The following is a 12,379-nucleotide window of genomic DNA, read 5'->3' as shown; positions in this document are numbered from 1 at the left end:
TAAATACCTGAAATGTTTGTTTGCCACCTGTGTGGATTAAAACTTAAATTTCACAGACCTTTGTCATTGGACACAAAGCAAAGGAATGCACACGTTCCTCCCTCACACTCACACTCCCTCCCTCACAAGAGAACCGGTATGCACATACTCAAGTGTACAGTCTAGGTATTCCCCTTTGGCAGCAATGGGAGGAATACCAGTACTTTCACAATACCTGTATCAACAGTGTGGGTCATGCCACTACCCAGAGAAGGAAAACTGCATTTTAATGCGGCTGCGCATGCTGCATTTGCTGGTCAAGTGCAGGTACAACATATGGTTTAATATTTCTTTTCAGAAATGCAGTGCTCTGTGGTAAACTTGACTGAAAGAACTGAACAGCAAACCCTTCCAGTGTTTTTCAGAATATGAGGACCTGGCTCGCCTATACAGTAATTTCACTCTCTCCAAAACTGAAGGCAACAGCTAATGAAAATCCACAGAACAAACCGCCTCTGACAGAAAGTCAGAGGACTAGTCTTCCACTAAACTTACAGTGCACATCAGCCCAAGTCTGGGGGCTGAGAGTAGAGAGTATGGGGGGAGGGGGCACATCAGCACTTACTTGAATGTTGGGGGAATTCCTAAACTGCAGAGGGGTTTTTACCAAAAAAAGTCACTAATGTGACACTGAAATCCCTTAATTTTATTGTTACCCTCCTCTGCCACTCCCACACATACACACAATTTCTGTACCAACACATTTCACAAAATATTTCTCACAATTAGCCAAAAAAAAAAAAAAAAAAGCTTCAGGGTTACAGAAAACCCACCTTCTAACAAGTAGGCAATGGCGTAAGAAAAGGCAAGTACATTTTTGAACCTGATGTGAATAATTAGCATTGAAAAACTGTGACAACTATCTTTTTGGGGAAAAAATACTTGTTAAGCAAAATCTTTCACTCTGACCAATTGTATTTGTGTAAAATAATATAATCTTTCTATTTTTTTAGCATGGCATATAGCTGATGACCTATATTGTTTTTTTTTATGGAGCCTTTATCAAGGGCATACATAATGTTCAAGGGCCCTGGATCTGTATCGCACAGACATTGCAAGTAGCAAGACAGGCGTAGTTGTCAAGCAGAATGAGGCCTTCGGAAATCCCGAAAAACACCGCTGTCAGCTCTGCATTCTGGTTTGGTCAGGGACAACAGCAGGCGGAGCTGGAACGCAGTGTTCCCATTGTGTCCAGATAAGAATGAGTGTACACTGTGTACCCTAAGAGGCCAGCAGAAAATGAAAATGCAGGGTGGCTCCTGCAAAGGGTTATAATCCTTTGATATCGTGCAATCGCTGGGCATTACATAACTTCTCATAGTGCAGGGAGGAACAATGGAGCCGGTATCCACCCTTTAAACAAACCACAAAATCAACTACAGCAAATGCCAAAGTATTTGAGACAGTAATCTAGGAGGAAGCAATCAGGTTTTACAGTTTTTTTTAATAGTACTTCCACCTTAATGCCACAACTTCCAGCAAACAGAAACTTCTGAGCAGCTCTAACTATTTTCCTTGTGCTTACAAGAATAACTCATATTATCTAGCATGATACAAGAGATAATATCTGCTTTAGCACAGATAGCAGATTAATACAGGGACCAAGAAAGCTGGGGAATAAAGTGGGTGGTCATGAAACGGGGGAGATAAAGAAGGGTCATTGCTATTATAGGCAGATTTTGTGGATGGGATGCAAAGAGGCTGGACACCAGCACATTTGGACCTTGGTGCGAGGAAAGGGCCAATCCATAGCAGTGCTTTCTTAGTAAACTATGTGGTCTTGGTAAGCGCCAATGCTTCAGTATTTGGGCTGCATGCCAGGAATCTGGCTAGTGCAGAAATAATAAAGGTCTTTTTAATTGTAACATGTTACATTATGCTTATCTTCAGATAATTGATTAGACTCTGTTTGTACTAGTTATATTTTATTGCAATAATTGTAAGTTGCTCTGGATAAGAGTGTCAGCAAAATGCATAAAATGTAAAATGTAAAAAAAAATAACCATGAGAGGAAAACTGCCTGTGTGAAATCTTTTTTTTTTTTTTTTTTTGTCAAGGTTTGTTTGAAGTTCCACACATCCATTATTTGAGATGTTTGCTCTAACTCAAAGTGCTGTGACCACAGAACAGTTCTGTGGCTGCGACTTCATTCCCACTATGACATCACTTCCATAAAACTGTGACATGACAATGCATGTTACAGGACAGAGGTGTTGGGATTCTGACACTGCAGAGAAAGAATTTGGGGTCTTTATTTGCTGTGCGGGCATGCAGGCAAACACAATAAGACTTGGGCTGGAATTCCCCTAAATCTAAATTAGATGCCTGACTCTATCTATATGTTGTCGGGGGAGTTATACAGGTGTCTTCAGTTTCCACTCAAAACAGCAGCACCCTTTCATCTCTACTGTTCTCCATTCTTCTTGTGAGATCAAGAACAGGATTCAGTACAGAGTGAAATGTGCAGTCATGATCAAATTTATTTCACAATCCCAAGTAAACGTCCCCTGCAAGTTAGGGCATTTAACCATTGAAAAATAATAAAAGCTTGCATGCCATTTATTGCAAGAGGGCTCTCAAATTTTCCAGCCAATTTCCCAAATCAGTTTTGTCACACTTAAACAGGCGAATGATTAAGTGTCTCTGGACACTTAATCATCCCCCAGCTCAACTGGCTTGGCAATTCCCCCCCTCCCTATTCACCTCAGCTAATGTGTGCTGAGCATTGTGATGCAAAAAAAGCCACCATGCGTCACCAAGGTTGATGTTACACACTGGCTGAGGTGATTTTTACTGCTTTGAGATTAAATGTTATTCATTAAAATGCAATCTATAAAAAAACTAACACAAAACTTATGCTACTTGCTACACTAGTATTTTCACTATTCTTAGAATGAAAAAATGGGTGAAGTACACCAGAATAACAATAAGGAACCATTAAAATCTCTTGGTTGAAACGCAGGGTTCATTTCTGAAAAAGCATAGGAAACAGTTTCCAGTGACTCCATGCATCAAAATAACAAGCTGGGGAAACACAGACCATAGCAAAGTCTTGTGATTAGCTAATACAGGCATATGCAACATTCCCATAGGGAAGTCAGACCTTGGAATGGAATGGAATGGAATCAGGAAGTGGATGATGTCCTGCTCGGACTGGGTACCTGGTTTTTGGTGGGACACTGCCTCCACCAAGTGGTGGTAACATTTACTGCAAGGTTTTTCCCCCCCATGCATGAGGAATTGGTTTTGCCTGCAAACACAATTCCTTCTGAAATATTTAATTTATATTTATAGAATTAAATTATCAGAGCTGAACCGACAGACTGACTGATGTTAAAAGCAAAAGTCAAAATGTTAAAGGTTGAAACAAGGAGGCGGGGCATTGGTACTCCTGTCTCTGTCTCACCCACTTTTTCTCACCTTCCTTCCCCCTCTCTCCTTCTACCTATGTATCTCGATGTTCCACTGTATCTGTCTTTATTTTATTTACTCTTTGATTTTGGTTGTCTGGTTCAGCATTTTTCAAAGTGGGTGCCGTGAAATCCGTCAAGAGGTGCCTCATAGGACTCAAAAAAATTCGAAACATATTTGAATATAATTCTAATTTTTCAAACTTAAATCTAAGAATTCTAACCTTTGTTTTAGGTCTTGCATTTCCTAATTAACATAAATAGTGTGTTTTCCAAGCACCATCACGTTCATGAATGCAACTCTGTTGTGGCTAGCTATAGAACACTACATCCTGGCAACATCAGGCAAAACAAAGCACACACTCTACTAGGCGAAATGTTAGGGTCTCAACACGGAGCCGTCTTCTAAACCCAATGGGAGGCACCGTGTACCATGCCGCTTGTCTGAACTAAGAAGCAGGCAACTCTCACCAGAAAGCGATTTATTTAGTATTCAACCCACTAAAATCTTCTTGCATGTGAGCACCATGCTACTATCTGCACCACTTGTTCTTGAAAGATAAATTATTTATTTGTCACAGATTAATAGTCACTATGTATCTTTTATGTTAACATTATACTTATTTCTGACCCACAAAAATTTTGCAATGACATGTAATTCTGTCATAATTTTAATAAATCAGTCTACATATCCGTTTATGGTATCTGTTTTACAACATTTATTTAAATGAATGTCATTTTACATAAGACAATCATTTTTGGTTGATTCATCAGTTGCATCAATTCATTAAAGAGACTTTGAATAATTGACCAATTCTTCTTCTCAACCACGAAGCACCATTAACATTAGGCTAGGCCATGTGAAGTCGGGAAAAAAGCAATCCGTACAAAATGTGAATATAACTGACTCAATAGATTTTCTACGGAAACTTGCTTTCTGAAACATAAAATCCAGGTGAAAATCGATTTAAACCAATTGGCTCCTTTTAAAAAAAAAAAAAGTTAAAAACAATGAGTCTTACCTATGATTTTTTGAAACTTCAAGCACTTTTTACTGTTGCTGTGATTACTCATGTTATTTCAATCGTTTCCGTGATTATCAACAACTTTGACTGCCCTGAGACTGCCCTGAGTCAATATTTTTCGTTTCAAATACCCAGCCATATCCATGACGTTTGATTTTCTTTCACGCTTTCCAGCTTTTCAGTGTACCTAACAATTAGTTCAAGCAAGCACATGGGTTGATCTTCAGACCCATGTGCATGTACAAACAGCTGTTTTTTTTTTTCATTAAGCAGGTTTATGTTGCCATCAATTGTTCCCATCAAATTAAGTAAACGTCCAACAATGGTAGTACTTACTATCATCATTATTATTACATATTTCACAGGAGGTCAAATCACTTTGATATGATGAACAATGTAATACCCATAGAGATAATTACATTGATATAATTCAATCTATATCTATTTTAATATAGGTCTGCCCAATATTGTCTTACTAAATTAACAATAATAATAATAATAATAATAATAATAATAACAACCTTTTCATGAAAATGTAGCTGTTTTAGAGGGATCGCCAAATAATTTTTGCCTAGGGCCCTCAAAAGTATATTTTCAACAATATGTCAGTATCCTTTTGTGTTATACCACACCCTTCTGGATGATAATGCTTAGGCCTATATCAGATACAAGGCCAGCGTCACTGCATCTTATGCATTGCATATTGTGTCGGACAATATACGCCTATATATGCAACTGATATTTGAATACATTCAAATTCATGCCGGTTTTAAAAGGTTACATTCAAACTCAATTTCAAGTTGACAGCCTAACGCCTCATAATTTAGGTAATGTTAACATTACATTACATTTATTTGGCATACGCTTTTATCCAAAGTGACGTACAATAAGTGCATACCGAAGGCCATTGGAACAACTATAAAACACAGGTCCGATAAGGTACAATACTAATTATGTAACAGTTATTCATAGCCATGAACACATCAAGCCCAGTTCACGTCGTAAGCAGAGGCTAGGTCAGAAAGTAATGTTAAGTCAAACTGGGAGGCATGACAATGAGCTACAACATCAAGATAATGATACGAGTGCAATATAAGTACTGGATGGAGGTACATGTGTAACATGAAAGTGGTACAGGAGGTGCATGTGTAACATGAAAGTGCTACAGGAACAAAGTCGAAGGGTACAAGTGATAAGTGATATAGTTAGTCCAGGTACAGTCTGAAGAGATACTTCTTCAGACTATGGCAGAAGATGGGCAATGACTGAGTGGTACGTAGAGGAACAGGGAGTTTGTTCCGCCACTGGGGAGCTAGGGTGGATAAGCTCCGTGGTAGGGACAAGCGAGAACCATTCACTCAGATGGCAGGGAGTGCGAGTTGCCCTGCTACAGAAGAGCAGAGTGGTCGAGCTGGTGTGTTGGATTGAATCATGTCCTGTAGGTAGGCGGGGGCTGTCCTGTTCGCTGCAGTGTAGGTGAGGGTCAGAACTTGATCCTGGTGGCGACCGGTCGCCAGTGGAGTGATCTCAGCAGGAGAGTGATGTAAGAGAACTTAGGAAGGTTGAAGACAAGTCAGGCAGCAGCATTCTGGATCATCTGTAGTGGCTGTATGGTACAGCCCGGCATGCTTGCAAGGAGGGAGGTGCAGTAATCAAGACAGGAGATCACCATAGCCTGGACAAGTAGCTGGGTGGAGTACGTGGTCAGGTATGGTCGAATCCTCCTGATGTTGTACAGGAGGAATCTGCAGGACCGTGATGTTGCCTTGATGTGCTCCTTGAGGTCCAGCTGGTCATCAGGGACCACCCCCAGGCTCTTTGAAGAGTGAGAGGCAGTCATTGTGTAGCCATCGACGGTGATTGAGAGGTTTTTGTTAATAATCAAAAGGTTAAGATTAAACTAAGAAATCATACTGTGAATTAAAATACTTATTTGAATTCATAATGGAGCATTTGTAAGCTCAATTGATTGCAATTCATAGTGGATCATTTGTAAGCTCAACTGATTGCAATTAATGGTGGATCATTTGTAAGCTCAACTGATTTCAATTCATAACAGAATATCTGTAAGCTCATAATGCAAATATTAGGACTTTTCTGAATTAGGTCCTCTCTGCATTTAACCCCAGTCTGCGCAGACTGGTCTCCCATCAGCATGTAGCCTAAAAATAGTAGTTTTACCACAGAAATTAACATTAATGAAAAAAAGACAAATTAAGATTGCCTAAAAATGTCATTTGTTGAAACAAAATAGATTGAATGTTTGATATGTTCATCTATTTCTGTCTCTAATGCAGATTTAAAAGACTTACCACCAATTTATAGTGTGAGCTTTATTATCGCTTACAAACATATGTATAAGGTGTTGAAAACTGCATATGCAACTTTGGGGTACCATGGGAATTGAAATTATTTTCCAGTGCCGTGGGTCTGAATAGTTTGTAAACCACTGGTCTGGCTATCTGAGAATGTCTTTGTGTATGTGATATACAGACAACCCCAGTGAATTTTGGGTGGATACTACAAAGGTCCACCCCAGCAAATTATGAGTACATGGCATATACAAAGGCCTGCCTCCCTTTTATGCTTTCCTCTTTATTGTGCATACTCAGATGTGTGAAACATTGCCGTTGTTTGCCTGGGCTCTATGAGAGAAGTACTGTCTGCAGCAAAACGCTGTCCTTGTTTCACCCAAGCTTTTGTCTGGACAAAGGCCACGGCGGGCAGCTGAATAAGGAAGAGTTGTCCCAGTATGGTACCACCCTGGGTGGGTGCTATTCATAAGCAGTCAGTAGCTCATGTTTGGCGCTCATTAACCCCTGGGTTACAAGACCAAGGCCAGTGGTGCAGTAGGCCTATAAGCTGGCAGGGATATGGCCTGCTTTTTCACAGGCATCAGCTCTGAGCAGGAGCTTGCACAGATACTGAACTTTGTATGTGATTATGTATGATTAAGCAAAGCACTCTATGTCAAGGAAAATTAAATGCATTATTATTATTTATGGTAGTATAGGAGTACATACAGATGTATTAGTTCAATAATCTCCATCTATTATCAGCCCATACAGATGACTATAAACACCAGTGGGTATGTGCTGTGTTGCTCTGGATGGATGCCTGTGAACTATCAAAACTCATCAAGCAGCAACTACTGATATGTCAAAGAGGAACAAAAAACAAAACCACACACTTAAAAGCAATTATAAAACAGAGCTACCCATGAGGAGTTATACAGTAAATACATTGTAAAGCTTCAATAATATTGTATATATTGTAAAGCTACCCTTGAGCAGTTTATCCTTTAGGAGTCAGAGAAGGTCTACAGAACGATGTAGACATGTTTAAAAACACATTACATATTTGCATAATTTGGTTAGATATTTGCATAAATTTGCATAATAACTTTGTCCACAGCAGTGTAGGTAGCTTTTATTCCCGTGTATTAAATTTATTTACATTGTATCCATGTGCCACCCCCAAAACAACGCTGCTTAATAAAGGCACACCATGCTGGATTTTTAGCCTGTCTGTGGTCCTGTATTTAATGAAGTCTCCTCCTCAGTCTTCAACCCCACCCACTACTCAGCCCGAATACCCGTCTTTGGCCATCTAGCTACCTAATGTAACTTGCCGGATAGCTATAAGTAACATTACATACAGGTCCAACAGACAACATGCACTCCGTGTCACATTTCATCCACTCGGCAAACTTCAGCTGATGCCACAGTGGAAAAGCAATTCCAAACTTAATTCTAGTTCTTCAATGAGTCGTTGGCTTGTCTTTGCTTAGCAACACACTACGCTGAAATCTGATCTCAAACAACAGGCTCTGTAGCCACATGCACCCTGTCACAACAAATTTGTTGTGACACACCCCTCCCCATACAGAAAAGAGCACCACACCCAGAAACGTCCCACAAACATTTTAGATTAACAAATACATGTAAATGTGCATGGATCCAGTGAAAGGGCATCAAGTCAGAGGCTGCTAGTGCATAATAGATATGGCTTAGCGTGTTTTAAGGATTGTATCACAGATGATTCAAACAGTACCATACAAATATCAAAAACTGAGGTGGATGCTGCTGTCAAGGTACATTTGGCTGCTATGCCAAGAATAATCTACTGGCAAGTTCTTTAACACAGTAAGGTTGTTTTGAAAATATTAATGTTAATAGTATTGTATTTGTGCTTTCAGTTTTCTTTTATAACCATATGTGGATTTGAAGTATTTATTTTAATAAACATGTATACAAGTTTGATACTGTCCATCTTATAGTCTCATGCCTCTCGCTCAGTTTGTTAATGACAAAGAGAGCATGTTCTCAGTAACCCAGTTGAACATGCATGGGCTCATCTCCTAACTGACCAGCAGCTTGAACAAAAGTCATTACTGTCCTCTTTGACCTCCTGTTGCCTTAAACAAAGAGGTCTCTGTCAGCAACAACCCAGTCGGAGGCCTCAAAGTAATGCGGATTTGTGACTGATTTACTGAGAGGAGGGTGTTTTGCTCAACAAGAAAGTAGATTACGCTACTATGGGAAACGAAGAACATGGCCACAAGAGCCTCCACAGCGAACCTCTCAAATCCCAACACCAGAAGAACAAAGAATTATTGTGCCAACAACAAAACTAAGACACCAGCAGCTTGGGTGCATTTGTTATTAATACGTTTATTAAGTGGTGTTATGTACAAAATAGACAAACATTTCCTTCACAAATAAATAAAACAACCTTGCCTTTAAATAGATTTTGAATAAATACATTATAAAACTATTGTTTTGGAATAGGATGATAGGGAAAGATGAGTCAGGCTCTGAAATCTCTCTGTAGGAGTGGGTTAGGAGGGGATGGAGGTGGAGTATCTGATGTCCTTCTGCAATGTAACAGACCATAAACATTTCTTTAACAGAAATCATCATTGCCAATGAAATCTCTTCTGCAGATGGAGATAAGGTCAAAGATTAAATACGGTACCCCAGCTCTCAAAAAGCTTTTGGAGAATGGCAAAAGCTCAAAGCGTTGAGCTTTTTCAGCTTGCACTGTGACAAACTGGAAATGACAAAATCTGGTCTCTGACCAATCATGACACTGTCCATTCCATTCACACACAGCAGAGCTAGAGAAAGCAATATTAATTCTATCCAAAACATTCACCATATTTAGTTCAATTAAGGGAATGGTGAGAATATAAAAATGCAACCAATAACAGTAATTATGGAAGTAGTAGTGCAAGTAGGAGTAGTATTTATCATAATATAGACTTCCACCAACTTGGCTTTTTTTTTTTTTTAGCAAAAATGTCATGCGAGTGAGTCTTGTAAACAGCACTAATTTGGTTACTTGGTGGCCAGTTAGATCTTTTTGCTCACTTCTGCATCCAAACTTGGTGACCTTTCTGTTGCAACACATTCAAATGGCACCTAAGAGTGGGTTGGGTGTGGGCAGGGGTACAGTCTCTGACCTCTGTAAATACGGATTATGAGAGGGCGGGAGTGGAATTTCTGATCCCTGTAAGAGTTTGTTATGAGGGGACAGAGTTGGAGTCTCTGGTCTCTGTAAATATGGATTATGAGGGTACAGGGGTGGAGTTTCTGAGATCTCTAAATGTGGGTTAGGAGGGGACAGGGGCAGAGACTCTTAAATCATCCTGTAAGAGTGGATTAGGTGGGAATGGAGAGGCATCTGAGATCTGGCAAGGCTCCTTCTCCAGCTCACAGGTGATGTTGACGATAGAGATGGAGCTGTCCGGCTGCTCTGTGAGGGCGCCCTCCTGGCCCTTCTGCTCCTGAAAGCGCCGTTCTGCCTCCTCGGACATACGATTTTCCTGCTGTTCCTCTTCCTCCTGCAGGGTTGAAGACCTGGATTTTAGCATCAGTGAACACAAATGCTACCGCACATGCAACAATGGGCCAGGGCCTATATTCCAATGCAGATACCTCATCTATGCAAGCATTTACACACCTCCTTCTTTGCCCTGTAGAACTCGTCAATGGCATATTGGTATTTGGGCAAGGTGATTCCCAGGGCTGCAGCCATCTTCTCTCCAAGAAAATCACATGCTGAAACAGCAGGCCAGAATGGATTGAGGACATTTCAGCCATTCAATATCCCAAAGAAATCAGGTGTAACGTTCAAATACTTGATTTATATTTCGCAAGATCAGTGATGCTGTGGTGTTCCCAATTGCCCATGCTACCGAAATAATTTGAAGGGGAATTCCAGCAAACAGTAATCGCCAAAGGAAGGGTCCTCATCTCAATTTCTCACCTGAGACGGTGGATGTAGCCGCCCTCCACATGTGGAACCAGAAGTACGGCCCCCAGGTCAGGTTAGACTAGATGCGCGGAAATCAGAAAGTTGCCTTAATAAGCAAATAGCAAGTGCGAGAGGGCGATGCAATTCTTCTTTTGCCTCGTGCACTTACCGGATCAGGGGACAGCAAGTCTTTCTTCTCCGGTTCCTCCTCCTCATCTTCTGTGCTGTACTCTTCCATTGTTTCTCCGCTTGCGAAGTGGATAACCCGACGAGGAGCCTTTTGCGCGTTCTTCCCTTCCTCGAGCTCCCCGACCTCCACAGTCTGAAAATCCTCCTGAGCATCCACATTCTCTCTCTGTCAGGGTATAAAATATGTTATTATAGTGGGGATTGGGAGGTATATTCGAAGAACACCTCTAATTTGAACACATATTCCAGGCATTTTACTTTTAACATTAGATAACGTGTTAACACCAACACAAATCCTGTCACATTAACGTTGTAACAGCGCCATTATACCTAATGTTATCAAGCTAACCAAATCTAACGTGCATGACCAGTCCGCATACATGCCCTCGGTATTGAAGGCACTTACTGGATATGCAGCAGTTGAGAGCACTTTTCTATTTGTTCGTCTGATGTGCAAACTCCTCAAAATTTATTTTCAGGCAGTTTTATTTATTTAGCCTTAACAACCCCAGTGATTCGCCTAAATTAGATAAAATCATGTTTTTCCCAGATAGACGAGGATGAAGGCCGATAATCATATCAGGCTACCAGTCAGCGCAAACACAAAAGAATCACGGTATTGTCGCCAATGTTATGTGTGCAATAGAATGGTATAGCTAACTGGCGACCTTGTTGGTGGACACTGAACATTACCGACAGTATCAAAAGCTATCATAATATTTAACAATAGAACAGACGTACGTACCATTTCTCCTTCCATTGTCTGTTCTAAAGACACGTTTGGGAGATTAAGAGACAGTCCGGTCATATCGTTTTCTCTTGGCAAACACGGAAATAGCATCTCCCTGACCACACCTTCCATAGTTCACCTTAACTCTTTCAAGGCCGGTCGGAGACTCTGAGCCGACAACTTGTGCAAGACAAGAGGCATACTTCTGGTGGCAAAGCTACCTATCCATATGAATACCTATGAAATACTCATTCGTGGCACAATTTAAATTCATAAACTGTAAGCCTACTGCTTCATTCGAACATGAAATCCCATACTGTACTGACCCTTCTATCCCCTCAGCTAACTAGCTAAAAAGACAGTAAACCAAATTAGAAACGCTAGAGATACCATTCGGAAAAAGACTAAATGTAAACTGCTCATGAAGGTAGACCAAGCTTTTCGGTTGCAAAATATGTAAGTAAACGCATAAATAAAATAATTAAAATCTGAAGTCGACAAACTATTCAGTAAAATTATAACAGTAACGTTACCTAATAACGAAATCAATCACAAAACTGAAACTTCTAAGGTTTGGGTTAAACCACCACGCAAAGATGTGGTATTTCATCTGTTAACATGTCAATCATTTAATCCGACAAGGCTTCGTTTAATCTATATATTATGAAAAATACAGCACAACGTAAAAAAGAACAAAATAACCAAAAGTAGTGGTGGTATGTGACAAT

The 12,379-nt window shown here is 40.2% G+C and overlaps 1 protein-coding gene across 1 annotated transcript; it reads right to left on the bottom strand.

Moving 5' to 3' along the window:
* Window positions 1-9,127: 9,127 nt before the first annotated feature.
* On the bottom strand, window positions 9,128-12,210 carry LOC135256986 (protein FAM177A1-like). Its single transcript, XM_064339301.1, has 6 exons — window positions 11,667-12,210; window positions 10,902-11,087; window positions 10,745-10,811; window positions 10,439-10,536; window positions 10,074-10,319; window positions 9,128-10,013 (listed from the first exon to the last, which is right to left on the bottom strand). Exons 1-5 carry the CDS (start codon window positions 11,781-11,783, stop codon window positions 10,089-10,091), a joined length of 699 nt encoding a protein of 232 aa, XP_064195371.1. The 5' UTR covers window positions 11,784-12,210; the 3' UTR covers window positions 9,128-10,013; window positions 10,074-10,088.
* Between the last annotated feature and the right edge of the window lie 169 nt (window positions 12,211-12,379).

The sequence above is a fragment of the Anguilla rostrata genome, chromosome 6, assembly GCF_018555375.3.
Source record: "Anguilla rostrata isolate EN2019 chromosome 6, ASM1855537v3, whole genome shotgun sequence".
NCBI classification, from domain to species: domain Eukaryota; kingdom Metazoa; phylum Chordata; class Actinopteri; order Anguilliformes; family Anguillidae; genus Anguilla; species Anguilla rostrata.
The sequence above is the reverse complement of the archived record's forward strand: the minus strand, read 5'-3'. Positions and strand labels throughout refer to the sequence as shown.

Bases quoted from the DNA above. Each gene is read 5' to 3' on its own strand.
- LOC135256986 (XM_064339301.1), bottom strand. From the start codon at position 11,783: ATGGAAGGTGTGGTCAGGGAGATGCTATTTCCGTGTTTGCCAAGAGAA. The intron at 11,088-11,666 runs GTACGTACGTCT...ATACCCTGACAG, and splicing joins AGACAATGGAAGGAGAAATG to AGAGAGAATGTGGATGCTCA. The intron at 10,812-10,901 runs GTAAGTGCACGA...CCGCGCATCTAG, and splicing joins ACTTGCTGTCCCCTGATCCG to TCTAACCTGACCTGGGGGCC.